This window comes from Phyllobates terribilis, unplaced genomic scaffold (genome assembly GCF_046119375.1).
Source record: "Phyllobates terribilis strain yellow unplaced genomic scaffold, ASM4611937v1 Scaffold_4__5_contigs__length_816908805, whole genome shotgun sequence".
NCBI classification, from domain to species: domain Eukaryota; kingdom Metazoa; phylum Chordata; class Amphibia; order Anura; family Dendrobatidae; genus Phyllobates; species Phyllobates terribilis.
In genome coordinates, this window is record NW_027362764.1 from 107,045,381 (window position 1) to 107,069,778 (window position 24,398).

At 42.0% G+C, this 24,398-nt stretch overlaps 1 protein-coding gene across 1 annotated transcript in view; it reads left to right on the plus strand.

Moving 5' to 3' along the window:
* LARP4B (La ribonucleoprotein 4B) overlaps positions 1-24,398 on the plus strand; it is a 64,840-nt gene that overhangs the window by 28,363 nt on the left and 12,079 nt on the right. Inside the window, exons 3-12 of the mRNA XM_073677656.1 lie at positions 1,905-2,034; positions 12,736-12,883; positions 15,234-15,386; positions 17,386-17,467; positions 19,757-19,893; positions 20,215-20,318; positions 21,165-21,275; positions 22,616-22,669; positions 23,227-23,436; positions 23,584-23,690. Coding sequence (XP_073533757.1) covers positions 1,954-2,034; positions 12,736-12,883; positions 15,234-15,386; positions 17,386-17,467; positions 19,757-19,893; positions 20,215-20,318; positions 21,165-21,275; positions 22,616-22,669; positions 23,227-23,436; positions 23,584-23,690 — 1,187 coding nt within the window. The 5' untranslated portion in view covers positions 1,905-1,953. The remainder of the gene's footprint in view (positions 1-1,904; positions 2,035-12,735; positions 12,884-15,233; positions 15,387-17,385; positions 17,468-19,756; positions 19,894-20,214; positions 20,319-21,164; positions 21,276-22,615; positions 22,670-23,226; positions 23,437-23,583; positions 23,691-24,398) is intronic.

Sequence of the window (24,398 nt, forward strand, 5' to 3'; positions counted from 1 at the left end):
TAGTGACCACCATCAATGTGTTTTAAAGGGGTTGTAAGAAAAGCATGGTACTTTATTCTGAAAAACCCAAAACTGCACCGTGCTTTTTTTTTTTTTTCTTTTTTTTAATAATGTACAACTCCTTTAAAGCTGTGTGTGTGCGTCATTGCTGCTTTTCTCAGCGGGTCACTTGATATTGAATCACATGACCTGTGCAGCCAACTAGCATCTTCTGATCAGCTGCAGCCCTTTAGTGTACCAGCAGAGCGGACATCCACTCCAACGTCAGGTCTTCACTAGTAAAAGCTACTGTCGGTCAACGGACGCTGATTGACTGCAGCGTTTACATGTTTGAAGACTCGCTAATATTATCGGTTAAGTTGGCAGGAATGGTGCCACTGCAGGATTATACATTGTTTTTATCCTGTATGGGGCACTGAAGTGATTAAGCAGGGGTTGTCCAGTAATATACAACCTTATTAAATTAACTCAGTGTTTATCTTATTGTTGAAACCTTTTAAGGGTCACAATTTCTAGACTGATGGTGGATCTGCTCACCCAAATTGGACAGCCACGTAGGCATATATTAGGCTCTTGTGTGTAGATCAGGAGACTCAAGTCTGTACACAGACTGTGCAACTACATGCAAAACGGGGCCTGAGATGTATGCTCAGATAGTGCTACTTCCTTGTCTCTCACTGTGTGCAAGTCCGGATGCCTCCTTCATTAAAGAGAACCTGTCGCATACATCCGATCTGTGGACAGCATAGTAACAGTATAGAGGAGAAGCTGAGCAGAATGATATATAGGATGGTCAGAAAAGACTCACTATCACTTTCATTGAAATCCCTGGTGTTTGTAGGCAGGTGTCCAGTGGGCGGTCCTCTTCCGTGAAGGGACCGCCCACTGGACTCCTATGCATATAAGCACTATGGATTTCATTGAATAAAATACTGCAACTTTTCCCACAAAAATATATATCAATCTGATCAGCTCCTCCTGCCTGCAGACCAGAGATCGTCCTCAACATGACCGGTGGCCTTAAAGTCTCATAATTATGTAATAAAAACAGGAGTTTCCTGATGGAGAAGCCAGGCAGGAAAAAAATATGCTCTTGGCTGAGAAATTGCATATTGAGCATTTCAGAAGGGTAATGGACTAAAAATAAGAACAGAAAATTGTTTTTTTATGTGGAGATGGTAATTGGAAGAATTCTGTGGAAAATGGGGGAGTAAGTTTATTTTTGGGAAATGTTTATAGTCTTCTGCACCAAAAAACATGTTGCAGAAGCTTACAATTGCTTTTTTGATATTGGGGTCAACACTTAACACTATTTCTACATGGAAAATGCTGCAGATTTGGCTATTAAACCAATTTAAAAAAATGTTTGTTTGTTTTCTTTTTGTTTTTTTAAACCAACAGTTTTAATTTCAGTTTTCATTTCATCAGTTTTTGCCCCTAAAATATAACCAAAACCTCACGTGATAATACTCTTAGTTTTGGGCACACTTGCAAAACTGTCTTTCCTCGTGACATACCAGGACCTGGATGTATGAACAAAGCCGCCACTGGCAACCTGAGACGAAACAAGATTTCTAACCGAACACTTAGGTTTGACGTGAGGCTCAGGGATGCCATACTGGACTGCGGTGTCTCACAGGCCATCGATTCTTGGGGTAGAGCCCTAACAGAAGCGCAGAAATTATTTAAAAAATAACCATCCTCATGCATTGAGTTATTCTTGCTTCATTTGGATCTGCAGTGTTTTTCTGTTCATTTTTACCTTTCTTCCTATTACCCCCACTATTTGGTATCACCACTGCTTACATTCGCTCATTATACAGAAATCCAGGGTTGGTCCGATTTGCTTTTCAGTAATATGTGAATGACGTCTAAAACGTTCTATGTTTCTTTCTCCCCTGCAGCTTTCTGGGGTGACTCGTTTTCTCTGAGGAGCCTAGAAGCAGACGGCTCATGACTTCAGATCAGGATACTAAAGTTGTGGCTGAACCGCAGGTACAGCAAGTCCAAGAAGCCAAAGATAGTTCACATCTTGTAAGTAGCGTTTTTGTATTAAATAAGTGTTCAGGATGTCGGTTTTTTCTGGCCTATGCTGAAAAATTCCATTAATGCCTCATTCAGGCACAAGTGATGTTTCTTGTACACATAGGACTGTATTTCTTAGGCCATGTGCCCACGTAGCATTTTTGTAGCGTTTTTGCGGCTGCGAAAACGCTTGTAAAACAGTCTGCCATGCAAAGCAATGTGAATTCGGATGTGCTGTGCACATGATGCACTAATTTGCGCGCCGAATTCGCATTGCGTTGCAAAACGCAGCATGACCATTTCTACCGCGATTACGCTGCAAATTTGCGGCCATTGAGGAACATTGAAACGCAGCAAACCCCCAGGTATATGTGGATTTGCTGCATTTCAATTAAATTCAATGGCCGCGAATTTGCAGTGTAATCTAGGTGCGTGTGGTACCCGGGATGAAGAGGAGACTACAACTCCTCTCATCCCGGCTACCACGCGGTGAAAAAAATAAATAAGAGTTAAAAAAAAAACAACCAAAAAAAAACCTGTATACTCACCTCTCCGGCGACCCCCGGTCTGCTCCCGGCCACATCCTCTCTCCTTGGCATCCCGCGGTGTACTGTCGGGACCTGCGGTGACATCATTTAGTCACCTGATGGTCACACGACCGCTGACGTCGGCGGTCAGGTGATTGTCGTGTGACCGTCAGCTGACTAAATGACGTCACCGCAGGTCCTGACAGTACACTGCGGGACGCCGAAGAGAGTGGATGCGGCCGGGAGCAGACTGGAGGAGACCGGAGAGGTGAGTATACAGGGTTTTTTTTTTTTTTTTTTTACTATAGATGCTGCATTTAAAGCATCAGTTGCTCACACATTATAAATCCATGCCGGTTGCATGGATTTATATTGTGTGACCAGCTTGTCAAGCACTTTTCCAAGTGATGCTCAAAATCGCTTGGAAAACTGCTTGAAAAAACGCATGTAAAAACGCTGAAAAAAAAAGCTTCTCTCTGGCAGAAAAAAACGCATGTAAATATGCATGCGTTTTTTTCTGCCAGAGAGAGGCAAAAACGCTCTGCATCAAATCTGCTACGTGTGCACATAGCCTTAGGCTGTGTGCCCACGTAGCATTTTTCAAGCGTATATGCTGCGGAATTTCCGCAGCGTAAACGCTTGCAAAACGCATGTATATCCGCACCCCATGGTCCCCAATGGGATTCCGCAAGTTCTATGCACATGCTGCGGATTTTTCCGCAGCGTTTATGCCGCGTTCAAAAATCCGCAGCATGTCATTTAATTTTGCGTTTCCGCAAGCGGAATTGCCTTTGTCCAATGCATAAAAAACGCAAGGCAATTCCGCATGTGGAAAACGCGTGATAAACGCGCGAAAAATGCGCGATAAACGCGTGCGGAATTCCGCATGCGTTTTTCCGGGAGAGGACTTGCATTTATGCAGCAGAAATTTTCTGCTTCATAAATGCAACGTGGGCACATAGCCTTAGAGTTGTGCTTTTTGGTCAGATTTGACCATCAGTTCTATATAAAATGTCTGAATGAGGCCTAAAGGGGTCATCCAATCATCAACACTGATTCAGAAGATAAATGTATGATCGCGGAGGATCAAGCTGCTGAGATGCCCACTGATACTGAAAACGGTCCCAGTGTTATTGGCGTGGCAGTGAGCATGTGTGACCACTATTCCTCTAGAGAGTAAATGGAGCAGTGCTCACACATGCTCAGTGCTGCTCCATTCACACAGGGGACCTGGAGACCCCCTTGCTTTATAGCGGTGGTGGTCCCATAGCGATCATGTATTACTTAATGGATAGGCGACAACTAATGATCCAGTATGTTTCATTAACCCTTCCCTCGCCCACTCTCTTGTGCTCGCTGAGTATTTCGGCGTCAGGATTTTTTTTTATTGTCTCCGCAGCTGCCTGTCCGTCAATCAATCTCTGCATGTGTCACAGCTGTCTAACAGCCGTGACACTTGCAGCTGCGGAGTCCATAAAAGAAATCCCGAGCACGCCGAAATACTCGACGAGCACCCGAGCATGCGCGCTAGAAAGGGTTAATGAAACATACTCGATCATCACTAGTGACAACACATTAAATATGGTATGCAAAATAAAAGTTTTGCTTATTCATATTTGTGGTGCACATTTCTAAGTGAAGCAGGCCCCGAGCCCTGTGACCCTGTGGTTAAGGGGCTGTCTATAAAGGGGTGTTATATGGAGCATGTAATCACGTCAGTCCATGTCAGGGCCTGCAGAACAAAAACTCAGCAAAACCGCAGTGTGAACATAGCCTTAGACTTTGTACCCAAAGAAGGGGCCACAAGTGAATGTTATATCTAGACTACTGTTTAGAATTATATGTAAAATATAAGATGCTTTCTGCCTATAGCTGCCACTAAGGGGCGCTACAACTTATACAATAGGGGTTGTTTAAACACACACACTAACAAAAATGTCCAAAAGAATCAGTGTGGATTGGGCAAAAAAAGAGCAGTCACCAGTACGACGTGTATGTAATAAAACCATCATTGTTTCATCTACAGTCCAAAAATGTGTCCTAGGAGGGTGGATGTGTGTTAAAGGGACACATGACTGTAATCAGGGTTTATGCCCCTACATCATGCTTCTTTCATAAGAGCTAGCAAAAACCTGCAGACAGATTCTCTCCCCCTTTTTTCATCTTTTTATCATCCTTGTATTAATGTGGTTCTGTTTTGTTTGTTTTCTCAGATTGGCAACTAGTTCTATTAATTATTTTCTCAAACTTCCTGGCAGTCATCTATTTTTTTTCCTCCTCTTTTTGAGCAGTTGGTAGTTACTTTCTGTAGGTTTGATAACTTGCTGGAAGATACTATATTATAGGACATCTGGAAAGGGGGTGATTCCTTTTTCTCAGCCTATTTATGGGGATAACTATCCTGCAGCGCAGCAGAGCCGTGCACTGATGGAAATAGTGCGTATGACAGGTGCAATTCGGGTGACGGTCAGTGTAATCTGACCATATTCTTCTTCAGTCCCTTGTGCTACCATGAGTCACACATAATATTGGTGCTGTACATTATGACGGCTCATCATATGAACGGATTTCTTCCATTTCTCAGTTTACGTAGATATTAATCACTTAAATAGCAATACATTTAATATATAAGAAAATGAAAATAGAGATTTCTGAGGGTTGGTCGAAATTCTTCTCTTTTCCTTAATTTTTGAAGTTTTAAAGGGATATAGGGAAAATTCAGATAATAATGGATGGTTCACATAACCATTTTACGGACTCCTTTTTGTGAATGGAGTTTTCCAAAAAGTGATTGGGATGAACCCCACCAGATACATACTCAGCAGTCTGCTGTAATTTGTGGGGAAAGCTGATAGTATGAAAATATTAATAAAAACATATTATAAACTTGTTTTTTTTTATAGCAATAAAATCAGGTTAAGCCGCATTCAGATGTACTTGGGCAAAATTTTCCATATTTCTTCCAGAAAGAGATTTTAATGCTTGTGGTAGTTCTGCATGTAGGTTTGTCTTTTTATTGATTGATTTTATTTATTTATGGCATCTGTTTTATACATCAACAGTTTAACAAAAATAATCAAAGGCTTAATACAATTTTCTATGTTAATTGCAAAGTTTTGTCTGAAAATCTGATTAGTCATGCATGCTGGGATTTAAAAAAATAATAATAATAAAATGCTGACCATCGATTTGTGTGTAATAATACTCATGTGAACTTATTCATTGGTCCATGTAATGTTTGTATGTTTTCCAATTTGCATTCAGATAGCCCACGGATGTAGAGTACTCTCATATGAGCAAGCCCTAATCCAGACAACCCCCTTGAAAGAAAACATGTCACCAGGTCAAAAAGTTGATGTTTTTATTTCCGCTTCTCCCCTGAGTATTCAGGTATTGTTTCTGATGAATTCACCATATTGTTCCAGAAATCCGGCTTTTTATTTAGTGCTAATTTTTATGGTCTTTACCAAGGGGGCGTGGCTCACAGGGTAATAATGCAGAGCAGTCTTAAGACTCCCCCCAAAGAACCCTGTGAGACACGCCCCCAAAGAACCCTGTGAGACACGCCCCCAAGTAAAGACTCATAAAGTATCCCTAAATATAAAGCCCCATATATCTGGAACCATATGGTGGATTTAATTTAAAAAAAAGAAAAGTGAAATACTCTAGGGAGCAGTAGGAATATTAGGGCAAAAGCTGGCCTGATGACAGGTGTGCTTTACGCTGTCAATGCAGAGCACACGCTGCCTCTATTCTGTGAATGGTCACAGCCTAGCCCGAGCCCTTGTGTTCACCCCTTTCACAATGTACAGTTTTGGACTGACGTCCCCTCCCCCTTTTAAAACGTTGATGACAACTGGGGCACTTAGCGCTCACCACTACTGTGCCGCTTGAGTACCTGATTTCTTCTCTAGAATTCAGCAGTTTGCCTAATGGACATAGATTGGCCGCTTGCTGATAATGTGATTTCTCAATATACAGCTTATAGCCGCTCCTGGGTAGTTTTTAACCTTGGTGAATGGAAAAGTAAATTTACAATGCCTCAGCGTTTGCTTTGTAACCGGTTTTGTTGTATATTTAGTTTAGGTTTTAAATGAATAATTTATCAGTTCGTTCTTCCTAAAAGAGCTCCTTTATAAAGACGGTCACACCGATGCAATGTTTTACCGCTCCATACATTTCATCGTCACATAACGCCGGCGCCGAATGCACTCGCATACTGCACTCATAGGGAAAAGGGGTTTGCGGTGCAACATATTACACTTGATAACTACTGAATTTTTGTTCCCGAAACAGTCTCCTAAATCAATATTAAATGGGTAAAATATCCAAGTGCTTATCAAAACTAGCATCTTTCCAATTTCCAATTCACCTCTATTAAAGATCTTCATTCTCAAAAAATTGAGAAATTTTTGATTGTATTTTGTACCGCTTGTTGTCTAGGTAACCGTTCACCTCTGCTGTCTTAATAGATGGCCGGTCTCCTAAGCAATGAACGCTCTTCCAAGATTTTTGCTATAAAGCTTTTAAGTACTGTGCTGAAGTTCACCAGACCCTCTTCAGTGCCCCTGATGCTGCAGAGGTTAAACAGCCTGTACTAGCAGCATGCGAACTGTCAATCATTCAAGCAGGAGATGGGGGCGCTCCTGAAACTTTTAAAGGAGTATTCCCATCTCGGACCATCCACTACTTAATGTTTGCTGAGAGTCCAACCTCTGTCATTCTAAGGGGCCACCGTGGTGCATTCTCTTTGCATTTTATTAAGTAAGACCCAGAATGCAAAAACGATGGACAGGCATTGTGCACGTGTCTTATTCTAATAGGAGAGGTGCATGATACCCCCCAATCGTGCCCGCATGCCATGTAGAAAAGTCGGGTAAATAGTGAAGGGCTGCATTTTTTGGAAGGTGGGGGGAGAGGGTTTCTCAATGCCCTATTAACCCTACTACTCTGTACCATAGTTTTTCTGGTAACTCCTCTTCGCTACTATTGGTCTCTCAGATGAAGCCGTGCAGGTTTCCTCTGGTATTACTTCAGTTATGCATTGAGCAACCTTCCATCTTGAGATATACAGTGTGTGTGTGTGTGTGTGTGTATATGTGTGTATGTATGTATGTGTATATATATATAATTTATTTATTGCTGAAATGGCTCCTGCAGCTTCCCATACAGCCATTCACACTATTGGCATACATGTAAACTTTCTAAAGGGTTCTTGTATGCCTAACCGTCTGAAATCTATTTATTACAAGCTTCTTTTTGTCACCCAACCCCCAGTTTTACTGTGACAAGTAAGAGTTAAACAAGTAGCCTTCAGCTTTTGGCAGCTGTTGCCCTGCGCCTTGGCAAATCTCCTCCATACAGAGGCCTTAGTGTCTTGGATTGTAATTTGAGTGACAATGGCATGTGTTTTGATTTGCCTGTCTGAAGTTACTATTTTTGACTTGTGGGCAGTGGCCTATACCCAGCTGTAGCCATTGCTATAGTAGATTCATTAAAGCTTCAGCCTCGGCACTAGCGGAGCATGGTTTTACAATGGGTTGCTGTTTTAGCAAAGAATTATGCCCACGCAGAAACCTTGAAAGGACCAGCTTGTTTGAGTCAACATCATGTGAAGATTTAGAGAAAAATCATACGACGCAAAGCGACATTCAAGATCCAGACCCGGGAGAAAACTTTTTGGCTCAAGTGCCCGTTCCAGTCTCTGGGTTGGAAAACTCCATTTTTAATACAGTAAAGTCTGGGATGACGAGTAATGGATTGTTTAAGGCTTCACGGTTCCCCTCTTACAAGAGCATGGATAACACGGAGCACATTGGACCAGTGCTGAGATCTTGCAAAACCAGGTCAGTGAACTTGCGGAGTCCCATAAATAGTGCACTAAATGCTCTGTCCAAATACGAACACTTACAAAAAGAGATGGAAATCGACAATGAAGAATGTCAAAGCCCAATTACAGCAAACCTAGGGAGTTGTACGGTCTCTAACGCCACAGTTGTAGACACATGGCCTCTGCATGACCATGCTTCACAGGCTCAAGTGTCACTGACTTCAGAGCAGAACTCACAGGAAGTTCTTTCCTTAAAAGCAAACTACTTGGACGGCAGCCAGACCGCATGGCAGAGCTCATTAACTCCGAGAGAAGAAGAGAAAAATGCTGAGAATACCAAGACTAGAAGCGTATTGGATTTCTGTTCGGCAACAAAGCTAATAAATGAGAACCTACCACCTCAAAGCGATGCAGAGGTGAGGCAAGATAGCAGGACAAACACCTTCTACAGCATTTGTTTAGTAGAGGACTATGATCTGAGTGAAGATCTTTCGGACAAATATCATTCAATACAGCAATATGATACTTTGCCCAGTAAGGATTCAGCTGCTGCAGAAAGTATCTATGACACATTAAGTTCTCAGAATATTGGGCTTGAAGATGTATTTCATGCGCCAAATCATATGCCCACTGCAGAAGAAGTATTGCCCCAGACTGCTTCATCAGATGTGTTCTCCTTTGGACTTTCAACCAAAGATTTGACTCAATATAGTGACTGTCTTCCCAAAATGGTTTGTCCGGAACCCCTAAATTCTGTAGGAAACACCACGGATTGTGTGCCAGCAAATTGCCAAATGCAAGAATTAAGCTTTGATTTTCTGGCTAATCATGGGCAATGTCTACCTGAAACCTTGGCTGATATTTCTAATTTGCTTCTACTGAATGGATTAAAGAAACAACCCAATTCTGACCAAGTTCAGCTGCCCTTTATGGAAGCACTGCTGCTTGAATCAGACCCAACCACTGATTTCTCAAACCAAAAAGATGACTGGACCACTGAATCTTGTAATGAAAGCACATGTTACACTCCAGATATAAATTTTAATAAATCCTTGGGTCCAAGTCCAGACGTTCCTCACTTGGAAGAACAGGTGGATGATCACATTACTGATGACTCTCAAGCCTCTAGTAAGGCCGAAGGAGAATACTTTCCTGTGTATCACAAAAATAGTATTGTAGAAGATTTAGTGGAATCACAAAATGGCACAGATGATCCACCTGCCCTAGAGGAACCCGATTGCTTAAATAATAATGTGATTGAACAATATAATGAAGACGTTCCTGACGAAAATCTTGAGACACAAAATGACACTTCTGATTACTCCATTAATGAACATGCTCCAACTGAGACCTCAGGGTTATTCCAAAAGGAGGATGTTACTAGAGGGAGAAATTTTTCTGGGCGTCTTATCGATCATGAGCAATCAGATGTGATTGGATCTGTCAAAAAGTTCTCAGCTTGGACTCAGTTTAGTGAATATGATGCAGATGCCACTTTCCATCTCAAAAATTGTACACCTCCTATAGAAGATGAAGGTACTAACTCCTTTAGCATATCAGAAGCTGTAAAATCTTTTGTAGTAGATGATCTTACTTCAGGTCCTTGTGCAAAACTGATTATTAATGGGGATGCGAAAAGTAGTTATTCAAATGCTAGTCCTAAGAGTGATGGGTCCCCTGTCGTTGAATATTTTGATATCTCTTCAAAGGATGATTTTCAGGAACCTAAGACTTTCTCTGACCCTGAGGACCTAATACACAAGATACAAACAAGCCCCATCTTTAACACCGCTAATGTTGAATTCATTTATGATGCTTGCTTGGAAAATGATATGGTGGGTGACATAGCAGCCGAAACACAAGAAAACAATGCCTTTCTTGACATTCAAAATAATGAAGACCCTTCCTTGCGAGATGCCACATATGATCGTTTTGAGGAAGGTAGTGGTGCAGATTCGTGCCCAGATGAAGACGGGGCTTTCTCAGAATTGGGTAAAATGAATGGTCTTCATGGCTACGGATCCAATTTTGAAGAGGACCAGGTTGATCAATATGCTGCTACTCCATCATATGAAATTCACCCCATACCTGCTGGCTTGACATATTGCAAAGACTCTTGTAATGAGGAGTGTGTACTAGATCTTATGCAAGATCTCTTTAGAAAGTCTCAGGATAAGACCAAGGATCCATGTGACAGTGATCTGCCCTTATCCTGTGTATTATCGGGTGATCATTTCTTGGCCAGGCCTGAGTACAAAGTGGATTACTTGTGGTATAATTCCACATCAGACCAGCCGTGTGACCACCAATACCAGTGCCTGGATGAAGACTTGGAGGTTTCGGACATCAACTCAGAGAAATATTCCTTTCAGCTACTTGTTCCGGAAAGCAGAAGCATTTGGGGTTGGCCCGAGATTGACTGTGAATCTGTAAGTTGTTGCTTTTTGTTACTTTACAATTTTCAGATGAGTGCATGGAGAACTGAATATTTTTCATTCAGCTTTTATTTTCAGCAGTTGTTTAGCATGTCCCCAAATCTTGCTCTTTAATGTGCCCCCTGCTCCACTTGTAGGTAGGGATTGCAAATGCTGGTGAGACAAGCTGTGGTAGTGACATGGAGACTAACGCTCATTGCGCTCATTGGGTAATGATACTGCAGGGTGTACCTTGTAATTTCCACTGTAATGATGGCGGATGATGCATTTACTGCTGTGGTGTTGTCAGGTGGATCTCTTGTTTCTGTAACCATCAGTAGCTTCATATTTGGAAGCCATATTATATAATATATACCACATGATTGATTTTTATGATATATATAGGTGATATCCTCCTTTATCTTTTGGGATTTATCGATTGTTCTCACCTTTATGGACTTGATCCTTTTTTTGATATTATTTATTTATTTTTTTTTTTAGGCCTAGAAAGACCTTTCCTAAACCACTGTCTCACGATTACGTTATTTATATTCACAATAAAGGTGCCAGATTTCTTTTAAGGCTACGGTTCATCCTAACACTTTTAATGCTATATCCTAAAAAGTTGTAAAATGCGCCAGATTGATCATAATGGATCCTGCGGTTTCATAAATCTGATGTATTTTAAAACGATCCTGTTAGCTGATTTCTGCTGCCAAAACCACAGGCAGCAGAAATGAAATCCTTGATGCAAGATTGCAGCCAGGTATTCTTTTCCCTGGACTTCATCGTTTTAGGGACAAAATACCTTTTAAAGACCTGACTGGGGACCATCCAGAGACCAGATTAGTCCAGAGCCGCCCCTAGCCTACTTTAAAGGTCTCTCCCTGTGCACATTCACGGGAGAGACCTGTCAATCTCTGTAGTGGCAATAGGAAGATCCGGAAGGGAGCGGACAGACTAGTCTTGTCTCCAGCTATGGTCTCTGTCTGGATCTCTAAAATATATTTTCTCTGAAACGACGGAGGTTTCAAAGAAAAGTATGCCTGGCTGCAATCGTCCAGCCTGGGTTTAGTTTATGCTGCCACGTGATTTGGGCAATATGAACCAGTTGACAGGTTCCCCTTAAGACTGTCTAGTCTAAGTTTATACAAGTAGTTGGCCTACTTTGTGCTGGAAGTGTGTGCCAAAATTTTTTTCTTCTGCACAGTGTTGCACATAAGGCCGTGCCCCCTCACCAGACAAGGAACATAAGGTGTCAAAAACTCCTTATAAATGTGGCTCATTTAGCTTGATTAATATTTAAACTGTGGAGAGAAGTGTTTTTGTAAATACTTAGCGCCGCTCACAGGCAATAAAGGACAAGCAATCACTGGCCGCTCACAGGCATAACGTAATCCCCGGCTGTAGCCGGCTCTGGCATCCGCTGATGTCACGTCAAGTTCCAGCTGCAGCTGGGCGTGACCTGCCGCCGCGCACTTTCCCATTGAATGCAATTGAAGGCACCCACAGCCCATCAATCGGGGAGCGCGTCACTGGGTCACGCCCGACTTGCCGTGACATCAGCGGATGCCAGAGGAGGCTGCAGCCAGGGGTCATGTGATGCCTGTGAGCGGTCATCAGTAGCTTTGCTCTCAGGCAATAAAGAACCAGCAAGGTATTTACAAAAAACACTTCTCTCCACAGTTTTTAAATACATTGGGGCATTTTAAACAGTAGTGGACAACCTCTTTAAATCTTTCTCAAACCTATTTTTCTGAATGAGGTTCCCCATAAGCACTGTTGATCATTTATCAAAGGTGGGAGCTGCAGTCTTTATGCACAAAACTTCTCTGTATTTTTGATTGTGGGTATCGTAAATTGCATTTGCATCAATCTTTGTTTTAACATTGGATTTTAGTGCTTTTGCAAACATTTAGTCATATTTTTTTTCTTGCAGGAATCAGCAAAGGTTTCTGAATTAAACCCCAATGCTAAAGTATGGGGGAATCACATGCTGCATGTGGAAGCGGGTGGAGCTGCTGACGGAACAGTTGGCCAATCCTGGGAAGAGCTGCCTGATGAACCTCCTGATTCCTCCAAAGAAGGTAGGACCTTCCCTGACCTAGGGATCTAATCTCTGCAAAGTAGTGACAGTGCTCTTCATTCTAGAATTGACGTTTGGTAGTGACAGGTCTCTTCATTCTAAAATTAGACGTATGGGATACCCAGCCTGATCAACGGGCTCATAGGCACATAAAAGACTATGGGCACTGGTCAGGTGACCCGGCGTTAAGGCGAGGTATTCTGATCTGATCACATCTGCGAAACCTGCCTAAGTGTTGCCTTTGAAGTGCACATGGTTTGTCTTAATCCTTCATGATCATTCCCATTTTCCTACCCATGTACATAGTGTTCACCAAGAGACAACATTAAAGCCATCAATGAGTATATAATCTGCCATAACCATCACTTCAGTCCTACGTCATCCGATCCTATATTCAGCTTGTACTACCCCCTCCTCTCATCTCCTTCCCCAATCCCATTACAATGTAAGATCATTTAGGCAGAGCCCTGTCTCCTATTGTTAGGGTAAACTGTCATGCCTGTCTGCATTCATGCTTTTTTTTCCCCTCTAAAAATATACATGCATATGTTATATTTAGATTTCCACATTGGCAGCATGCCGTGTATGTTGTGGTGATTTTTTATTTTTTTTTCTTTGCAGAATTTTGCTGCAAATTTAACCTCTAGCGTTCCTTTTATAATGAATTTTAAATGGATTTTTCCCTAAGGACACTGCAATCCTGTGATGGCATGTAGAAGTTGTTTCCTTGCTTGGCGTGTACCTTCTCTTATCAGAAAGTGCAGAGATGTGGTGAAAAAAAATGCTTCTCTTGCTCTGGCAGGCTTTATTATGTTGTCATTTATTAATGTGAATGGCTGGTGTGCAATGCCACATTTTCAGCTGCAGAAATGTGGGTCTGCCAACAGCTTTCCTTAGCAGTAATAGTGGATCATTGGGTGTCTCAAAATCCAAGCCCACTAGTGAGAATTCACTTTCCAGTATTTGTAAGGGGTGAGGAGGATGTCCTTGTAGCACAAGACATATCGAGGAATCATTTCGGAACCTTTTCCACCTTAAATATCGCCCATGATCTGTAGAAATATATTGAGGAACAAACTGACATAATTTTGAGGGGGAAAAAAAAAAAAAAGCTAAAATAATGGGTTTTATAAGGGTGTACACCCTCTTATAATTGGCTGATTCTGAACACAACCACATCCCCAACCAGATTTACTCAGGTTACCTGGTAGTCAGTATGCAACTGCCATCTCTTACACTAGCTGATTAACCACATATAAAGTTTAGCTGTTCTTGGAATATTTTCTTGACGTTTTGTAGCATCAACTTCAAAAACTATGGTCTGTAAACAGCTTACAACACAGCAAAAGGATCTCATTGTTGAAAGTTATCAGTCAGGAGAAGGTTACAAAAATTTTCCCAGGCGTTAGATTGATGGACCATTGAGCCCTGTGAAGATGGTCATCAACAAGGGGCTTAAATTTGGCACAACAGTGACATTACCTAGAACCATACGTGCCTCAAAATTTGCTGAAAAGACAAGAAGAAAATTGGTCCAGCAGCATGCCAAGAAGCCTCCTTCAACATTAATGGAGCTGCAGGAATTTCTGGTAACTATTAGCTGGGTACTACATGTGACAGCAACCTCTTGTTTTCTTCATATGTCTGGCCTGTGGGATAGGGTGACAAAACACAAGCCTTTTCTTACAAAGAATATCCTCTAAGCCCTGTACTGTTTTACCAAAACCTCCATCCTTTGCCAAAAACATGTGGGAAAGCGAATTAGGATCTGATGAGACCAAGATGAAACTTTTTTTGGCCATAATACCAAAAGGTATGTTTTCGGCAAAGCCAAGACTGCCCATCCTCAAAAGAACACCAAACCAACAGTGAAGCATGGTGGAGGCAGAATTATTATTTGGGGCTGTTTTTTGGCAGCTGTGTCTGGGGCTTTAGTCAATATGCAGGGAACCATTCCAAATATCAGTTAATTTTCCAGCAAAACCTTAAGGCCTCTGCTCAAAACCTGAACATTTAAAGAGGAATTTCACCTTTCAGCACGATAACAACCCCAAGTATACCTCCAAATCAACAAAAGAATGGCTTCCCCAGGAGATCAGTTTGGAATGGCCCAAACCTGAATCCAATTGAAAATCTGTGGGTGACCTGAAGAGGGCACCATATACAGTGGATTTCCTAGCAATTTGACAGATGGGGGAGTGCTACTGTAAGGAGGAGTGGGCAAAAATTCAAAAGATTACTTTATCAAAGTATTAATTTAGGCATGTGCATATTTATTCAACCACATTTTCAGTTTTTTCTTTTTCCACCAGAAAAGTTTCAATGATGTTTTGTATTTTTGCTTTTCTTAGTGCTGGAAAACAATGGTGATGAGCAGAAAGAACATAATGCTGTGCTAACGCAAGGCCAGTCTCCCTCTGTTTCAGTCTCCGACCAAACAGATATGACTACGATATCTCTGGGAAACTCAGAATTTGAATCTATGCATGAAACCACCCATTCAGGTACGTTATTCATGTACAATAATATCTTATGAATATTACTCTGGATTGCATTGGTTAAAGGGGTATTCCCAACTTAGATATTGCCATAAATGTCTGATAGATGCGTTTGTTGCCTCTAAAAACTTGTACCACTGCCTTTAGACTAAAATCATGCTGCTTAGGCACCTTTTGTTCCTAAGAACCAAAGTTAAATTTTTTGGTTGCCAAAATAAAACCTTTACGTGTAAAATAATTGCTCTGGGCTCACCGGCCTTGCCCTGTCCGCGAGGCTCTGGGCTCACTGGCCTTAAGATTTTCAAAGCTGCGGAAAACCACAAGCAAAACACCAAATTACACCGTCTTGTGCACATAATAAGGGGGCAGTCACCACCTCAAAATATATACTGCAAAGAATAAAAAAACTGAGCAGCACCTCCTGAGAGAAAGAAGTGTGAACAGGTGAAAGGTGCTGTGACTGTTATGTATATAAGCCAAAGAACACAGCAGCAGTAAGATCTATGCTAACATTCAATATGTGCTTCCGTGTTTTCATAGGGCTACAGGCTCACTAGCCTTGGCTCTTACATTGGGCTGCGGGCTAACTGACCTTGGCTTTTGCATTGACCTGCGGGCTTGCCGGCCTCGGCCCTTGCCTCGGGCTGAGGCTCGCCGGCTTCGGGCTGAGGCTCGCCGGCTTCGGGCTGAGGCTCGCCGGCTTCGGGCTGAGGCTCGCCGGCTTCGGGCTGAGGCTCGCCGGCTTCGGGCTGAGGCTCGCCGGCTTCGGGCTGAGGCTCGCCGGCTTCGGGCTGAGGCTCGCCGGCTTCGGGCTGAGGCTCGCCGGCTTCGGGCTGAGGCTCGCCGGCTTCGGGCTGAGGCTCGCCGGCCTCGGGCTGAGGCTCGCCGGCCTCGGGCTGAGGCTCGCCGGCCTCGGGCTGAGGCTCGCCGGCCTCGGGCTGAGGCTCGCCGGCCTCGGGCTGAGGCTCGCCGGCTTCGGGCTGAGGCTCGCCGGCTTCGGGCTGAGGCTCGCCGGCTTCGGGCTGAGGCTCGCCGGCTTCGGGCTGAGGCTCGCCGGCTGAGGCCCTTGCCTCGGGCCGAGGCTCGCCGGCCTCGGGTCGAGGCTCGGTGATAAGACAGTATGTGGTGGGACTCCTGCTCCCACTACTTGGCTCTTACAGCAAGTTGGAATACTAAGTTGTAAGGCTCAGTGAATTTTCTCTATTGCAGATTATTTCACATGTTGCACAAAAGATGGAGCTCTGTTTGCAGTGCTATTTTTCCCACCACAAAGACACCTTGACAAATTAAGACCGTGCACATTACAAGTGACTATGGCTCTTCATGCACCCTTTGTATCATCATATGATGGCTTTGGTAGAGTGATGTGACCAGATCCTAAGTTTGTGGTTACACAGCAGAACTTTACTAAATAAAAAATCACTTGGGTGTCTTATGTTCTTTAAAAAAAAACAAAAAAAAACCCCTCCAATCACCTATGAAGTGGCTGGTGATTCTCGGCGGACAGTGAGTGGGGTGTAGACTGTGCATGTACAATTTTAGCATATCCTATTAAAAGGAATGTGTCAGCAGGTTTTTATTTGTGATTGGTGTGTTTAATGTAGAAGCAGAGAGCCTGATTCCAGCTGTGTGTCACTTACTGAGCTGTGCTTTATCAGCAGGAGATTATCACTACAAGACAAGCTGCTTCCTCCTTCTAGTCCGTCCACGCCCCCAGCGCTGATTAGCAGCTTTCTGTCACTATACAATGTACACAGAAATCAGTGATGTGGGTGGGTTATACAGGGCTCAACAACTGAGCTCTGCTAGATCTGTAGCAAAGAAAACTGTGATTCTATCACTGGAATCACGCTCTCTGCCCCTACATCATTCTGCTCTCATTACATAGAATAATCTGCTGACATAATCAATGCATTAAATGGAATCTATCACTATTTAGCTGCCAATTACCTAATTAAACCATTTCAATGTAAGTTGTAACTTTCTTTACTTTATAAATCTTTAGGGGCAGTTGATTTACCACAGCCAGAAGGTCAAGAAGACCTCCGAGATGTGCTTAAGAAAACATTGGAATTTTGCTTATCTCGGTGCGTTCACTTTGTGGTAACAGCGTTCGGCGCAGGATTGTCTTCATCTGTCGTTCAATGTTGTTCCTGCCAATATTTGTACTATGTGAATTACAGTACAGACCAAAAGTTTGGACACACCTTCTCATTTAAAGATTTTTCTGTATTTTCATGACTATGAAAATTGTACATTCACACTGAAGGCATCAAAACTATGAATTAACACATGTGGAATTATATACTTACCAAAAAAGTGTGAAACAACTGAAAATATGTCTTATATTCTAGGTTCTTCAAAGTAGCCACCTTTTGCTTTGATGACTGCTTTGCACACTCTTGGCATTCTCTTGATGAGCTTCAAGAGGTAGTCACCGGAAATGGTCTTCACTTCACAGGTGTGCCCTGTCAGGTTTAATAAGTGGGATTTCTTGCCTTATAAATGGGGTTGGGACCATCAGTTGTGTTTGTGCAGAAGTCTGGTGGATACACAGCCGATAGTCCTACTGAATAGACTGTTAGCTGCTTTTTTCTTGCCATAATACAAATTCTAAGTAAAGAAAAACGAGTGGCCATCATTACTTTAAGAAATGAAGGTCAGTCAGTCCAAAAAATTGGGCAAACTTTGAAAGTGTCCCCAAGTGCAGTTGCAAAAACCTTCAAGCGCTACAAAGAAACTGGCTCACATGAGGACCGCCCCAGGAAAGGAAGACCAAGAGTCACCTCTGCTTCTGAGGCTAAGTTTATTCTAGTCACCAGCCTTAGAAATCGCAGGTTAACAGCAGCTCAGATTAGAGACCAGGTCAATGCCACACAGAGTTCTAGCAGCAGACACCTCTCTACAACAACTGTTAAGAGGAGACTTTGTGCAGCAGGCCTTCATGGTAAAATAACTGCTAGGAAACCACTGCTAAGGACAGGCAACAAGCAGAAGAGACTTGTTTGGGCTAAAGAACACAAGGAATGGACATTAGACCAGTGGAAATCTGTGCTTTGGTCTGATGAGTCCAAATTTGAGATCTTTGGTTCCAACCACTGTGTCTTTGTGTGACGCAGAAAAGGTGAACGGATGGACTCTACATGCCTGGTTCCCACCGTGAAGCATGGAGGAGGAGGTGTGATGGTGTGGGGGTGCTTTGCTGGTGACACTGTTGGGGATTTATTCAAAATTGAAGGCATACTGAACCAGCATGGCTACCACAGCATCTTGCAGCGGCATGCTATTCCATCCGGTTTGCGTTTAGTTGGACCATCATTTATTTTTCAACAGGACAATGACCCCAAACACACCTCCAGGCTGTGTAAGGGCTATTTGACCAAGGAGGAGAGTGATGGGGTGCTACGCCAGATGACCTGGCCTCCACAGTCACCAGATCTGAAGCCAATTGAGATGGTTTGGGGTGAGCTGGACCGCAGAGTGAAAGCAAAAGGGCCAACAAGTGCTAAGCATCTCTGGGAACTCCTTCAAGATTGTTGGAAGACCATTTCCGGTGACTACCTCTTGAAGCTCATCAAGAGAATGCCAAGAGTGTGCAAAGCAGTCATCAAAGCAAAAGGTGGCTACTTTGAAGAACCTAGAATATAAGACATATTTTCAGTTTCACACTTTTTTGGTAAGGATATAATTCCACATGTGTTAATTCATAGTTTTGATGCCTTCAGTGTGAATGTACAATTTTCATACTGAGGAAAATACAGAAAAATCTTTAAATGAGGTGTGTCCAAACTTTTGGTCTGTACTGTATATATGGTCACATCACAGGTGCTAGGGTTAAAAAACAAACAAACAAGACAATTGGCCAATAGTTGGTCTAAGAAAGTTTGGACAAGAGATTTGCGCTTAGCTTTCCTCTCTGACAGATATTGTCTCATTGCAATCGGACAGGTTCCTTGAATCAATTGTGTATGCATTTTTATCATTTTATGTAAGGATTAAGCCTATTATACCGGCCATTGCTTGGGGTTTTTCATAGTTTAACTACACTAACTGTAGAGAATCCTTTCCTATATATTCATGCCTGAATTGCCATTTCCTCCACAAATAAAGAATGTTATGTAGTTTATATTACATTAATAATTTCAATATAACAAAAATGATTTCTAAACGGTTAGGGGGGGGGGGGGGTGTCCAACACCCATCAATCAACTTTTACCAGATCGCTCTTCCCCCCCCCCCCCCATATTTCACCAGGCACACACTAGCTTTTAACACTGTGTAGCGACCAGTTCAGCAATTAAATTTTTTTATGTAATTTGCCTATTTTTGGGGGGTGTTTTTTGTGTGTGCATTTTAATTTTTTCTCTGTTTTGCAGAGAGAATCTCGCTAGCGACATGTACCTTATATCACAAATGGACAGTGATCAATATGTGCCAATTTTGACGGTAGCAAATCTTGACCATGTCAAGAAGCTCAGCACTGACATGGATTTAATAGTCGACGTATTGAGATGTAAGTATGGGATTTGGGGTTAGCTTGTTGTTTAGTTTGCCGGTCATGTAAGGTCCACATCCCAAAGGTTGAGAGAGAAACCAGCGGCGGCGCTCCAGACTCTGGTGATGCAACTGGAACACATGAAGAACAATTGTCCTGGTAATGAGGCTTCTTAGTGGCAGTGATTATTTAGTTATTCTAAAAAAAAAGTACATTTATCAAAATCACAAGTCTTTTGCTTTGACCCTGTGTGTATTTATCTTTGTTCATTTTCTTAGGAAATTAGCAAGTTTGTTTCTAATATCCATTTATTTAAGCTCCGGTACCTTTCCATTTCAGCTTTGCCTTTAGTCCAAGTGGATGAGAGAGGAGAAAAAGTCCGACCGAATCAGAATCGTTGCATCGTTATATTGCGGGAAGTTCCTGAATCGACTCCAATAGAGGTAAGAACGGAGTCTGGATATCTTCTTGTTTTTCCCACCCTGTGACGTAGTGTAATCTCTCATTCATTAAAAAAAATAAGTGCCATCCATCTTATCCCTGTGGTTTCCTAAGGAAGCAGACAGGCAGACGCAGGAGAATGACGGCAGCGCGTTGTATTCACTTCTATGCCATAAAAAAAAAATATATATATACATTTTAGACTATAATTTCCTCCATATTGCCTGCACAAGAAGGAAGTCGTTCTCTGAACTCATGGCGACTGTATGGTTATTGAATCCTGTCGTTATAAGAGTGACAGCTGAGCGGTTACTTATTTGTAGGCGTCTGGTAAACTATTATGTTTATCACCAGTCGTCGTATTCCAGATTTTGCCTATCCTTCGAGTAGGTGATGACTACTAGATTGGTTAAGGCCTGATCAGTTTGGAGTCTGAGAACGTTTCTGATTTGCAGGAAAAGGTTCTTGTGTTCTCTGTCCAGTCCCACATTCTCAGTCAACGCCACTCAGTGTCTAAGGGACTGACAGATTGTCTAGGGCAGTTCTTGGATATCTACAGCAGACCTATATGGACTGAACAGAGCCCAATTGCTGTAAAAACCGTATCACAACTGCTATGTGTGAACACAGCCTCAAGATTGTCAACAGGCTTATAAGCTGTCTATTGACATGTCCAAGGAGAGCAGCATTTGGCTAGCCGTATCAGCCCCTCTATTTTACGTCTCAGCACCCAGACCCCATGATGCCTCTGAAGATACATTTACAGTTTAATGGTTCTTGTGTAGGTGTATTGTTCCAGTGGTAGGAAGGTTATTATTTCTCCATATTTACTGATCTCTCTTTATCAGGAGGTAGAAACCCTCTTCAAGGGAGAGAACTTGCCGAAGTTTATCAATTGTGAATTTGCCTATAATGACAATTGGTTCATCACATTTGAGTCAGAAGCGGACGCACAACAGGTAATTGGTTCATCTTCCTGCCTCAGTGGTTGCTTTCAATGGCTTTATCCTATGGCCTATTGTTGGTTTATACAGAGATACATTGGGACCTTGTATATTTTCACTCATTTTTCTGTAAATTGTATCTATTACTTTGTGGTGTTTTTAAAGTATCGTTCTCTACATTGGTCTTCAGGAGCACACCGCTCCTCTGCCTCCCGGCTCTCCGCAGCTTTGTCGCTCTGCTGGTCCTATCTGTTCTCTCTCTGATGCTGAAAGTAAAGCCAGCTTTCATCGTAGGAGGGGAGTGCCACCGAAGCACTTATAGGCGCTATTGGAAAGAGCTTGTATGTGTTGCACTCTCGGACTTGGAGACTGGCCACTACTGAAAAACTGCAGGGGTGGCCGGTAACCTAACATTGACTAGGAAATAACATAAGAATCCTTGTGTTCTTCATAACGAACAGGATATTTAATGACAAGTAAATTTCAACTTTCCTTGTTTTTAGCAGATTGCAAGTTTAACCACTTATGATGACGATAACTTTTTTTTTTTTTTAGCCTAATTTGTAATTAATATTTTAAGCAACATTGTAATATATATTATTATAGAAATTTGCTTCTTTCTCCACTTGTGAGCCACATCTCCTCTCCCTACCTCCTACTGAATTTTTCATTCACTAAGAACATTTGTCTGTGCTGCTTCTGATCGTGTTGCATAGAGCCAGGAGAGCAGGAGTCCCTCATATTTCACTGTGCGCGGTGTATAGGAGACATCATGGCAACTAGTCTCTACCCACCAGCTCAGAGAGAACTGAAAATAGAGCCTGCAGAGCTGTGGTGAAAAATACAAGTTATCATTCGTATAATGGGCCACAAATGGTGTTCCTAATATACAAACTCATGACAGCTTATTCTGAAATCACCTGACATGTCAGGTACGATTTATACCACCATGTAAGTATGGCATACCGCATTAGATACTAGTTGATTATCAGTCTTGGATGAAAATGCCTCATCTATATACTGTACATATGCTAGGTTATTATTTTCTGGCGTAACATGGAGATCAACATATTTATTTATTTTTTTTAACACTTCATGATTCAGCAACAATTAATTTTTCACACAGTATGCAAAAAATGTGCTATGTGGTTAGAGTGATCGGTTAATAGGTCCTAATTTTGAGGGGCGACAAACTTCCAGTATTTTTGGAGGCTTCTTTTTTTTTTTGTTCAAAGTTGAGTATACTTTGCATTATTTATCTAGCTATTGGCATCCTTTGCTTATATCCTGATCAAATTATGTTATTAAAGAAGAAATGTTTATTATTTTATGATTTTCTCTCTGTTGTTCTTCAGGCTTACAGGTACCTAAGAGAAGAAGTGAAGATATTCCAAGGAAAGCCAATTAAGGTTAGATCATAAAGTACTTCAAAGTCGTTGTCCAAGATGAGAAAAATGTCTGCTTTCTTCTCAACACAGCGCCACCCCCGTTCATAGGTTTTGTGTGGAATTGCAGCCTAGCGGCATTCACTTCAGTGCTGCTCAGCTGCTAGAACTTACAAATGCTGTGGACAGGTGGGGCTCTGTTTTAGATTGAAAAGACTGTCCAAAGCAGCCATGTTTTTCTAAGTGTTGTCCTGTCACAAGACAGTGATGACCAACACTCCCATTGGTAAGTTGTTATAAGCTCTTGAGTAGGAGCTGTTCTGCAGTACCCAGCAGTGACCTCTACACCATGAATGGAACTGTGCAGTGCAACTCCTTTCTATGTGTTTACACCTGGCCACAGCTTATAACTGCTGATCAGTTGGGGTCCAGGTGTTGGACCCACAATGATTAGATATTGATAACATATTCTCCAGGATAAGTCGTCTATGTTTCGTTAATGGGCAACCCCTTTAATAACCTGTATATATCTCTCATACGTGTATAAACATTAACTGTTCTGACTTTTGTCTGTTATTCAGGCAAGAATAAAGGCAAAGGCAATCGCGATAAATACCTTTTTGCCAAAGAACGGTTACCGACCTCTGGACATGAATCTTTACACACAGCAGCGCTATACAACGTCTTTTTACTTACCTCCGGTGTATAGTCCGCAGCAGCAGTTCCCACTCTACAGCCTCATTACTCCGCCGAGCTGGTCTACTGCGCACAGCTACCTTGACCCTTCTTTGGTATGTTCCTTTTTTTTTTTTTTTGCTTATTTTCTTTCCTTTTTTTTATTTCCCAACTTTTGGTTATGCGTTTTGCAATTTATAGGCCTACAGTACACACTACAAATTATTAACGCTCTTCCTTTTATTTATTTTTTTTGTCTTTAGGTGACACCTTTTCCTAATACTGGATTCATTAATGGGTTTACATCTCCAACTTTCAAGCCAACGGCATCACCTTTAGCGTCTCTTCGACCTTACACGCCTAGAAACAGGCAAGTGAAATGTATATCTTGCTAAAATTTGATGCCTTGATGTATACGGACTTAACCCATTGCGCACTGTGACATCTGGTATACTATAGGATACATTTTTTTATTTATTTTACTCACTTATATAGCACCATTAATTCCCCAGCGCTTTACAGACATCATCGCTGTCCCCATTGGGGCTCACAATCTACATCCCCTATCAGTATGTCTTTGGAGTGTGGGAGGAAAGTGGAGGAAACCCACACAAACACGGGGAGAACATAAACTCCTTGGTGGGATTTGAATCCAGGACCCCTGCGCTGCAGTGCTAACCTCTGATCCACTGTACTGCCCCATGCCTATTTTTAAAAGTTTCAATAAAAATCACCCACAATAATAAAAAGGGTAATATTTGAGACCCATGATTGATTTTTTTTTTTTTTTTGAATTATTATTATTTGACTTTTTGTTTTAAAGCTCTGATTAGTCAGAGCGTCATTTTCAATCGAAATATCGATTGAGGACTGCAACAGCACACAGTCATTTCATGATAGTATTAAAGCAGACCTGTCACCTAGTCAGGTGGCCAGTTTTTGCTGAATTTTCATCCTATAGTATTTTTTATTTTTTTTAATCCGCTGTACAGTTACAGATATGTGCCTTTTTTTGTTTAGTGCAATTTTTTTTTTTGCCAAAGGGGTTGCACTCACAGCAGCCTAAAAACACACCTGG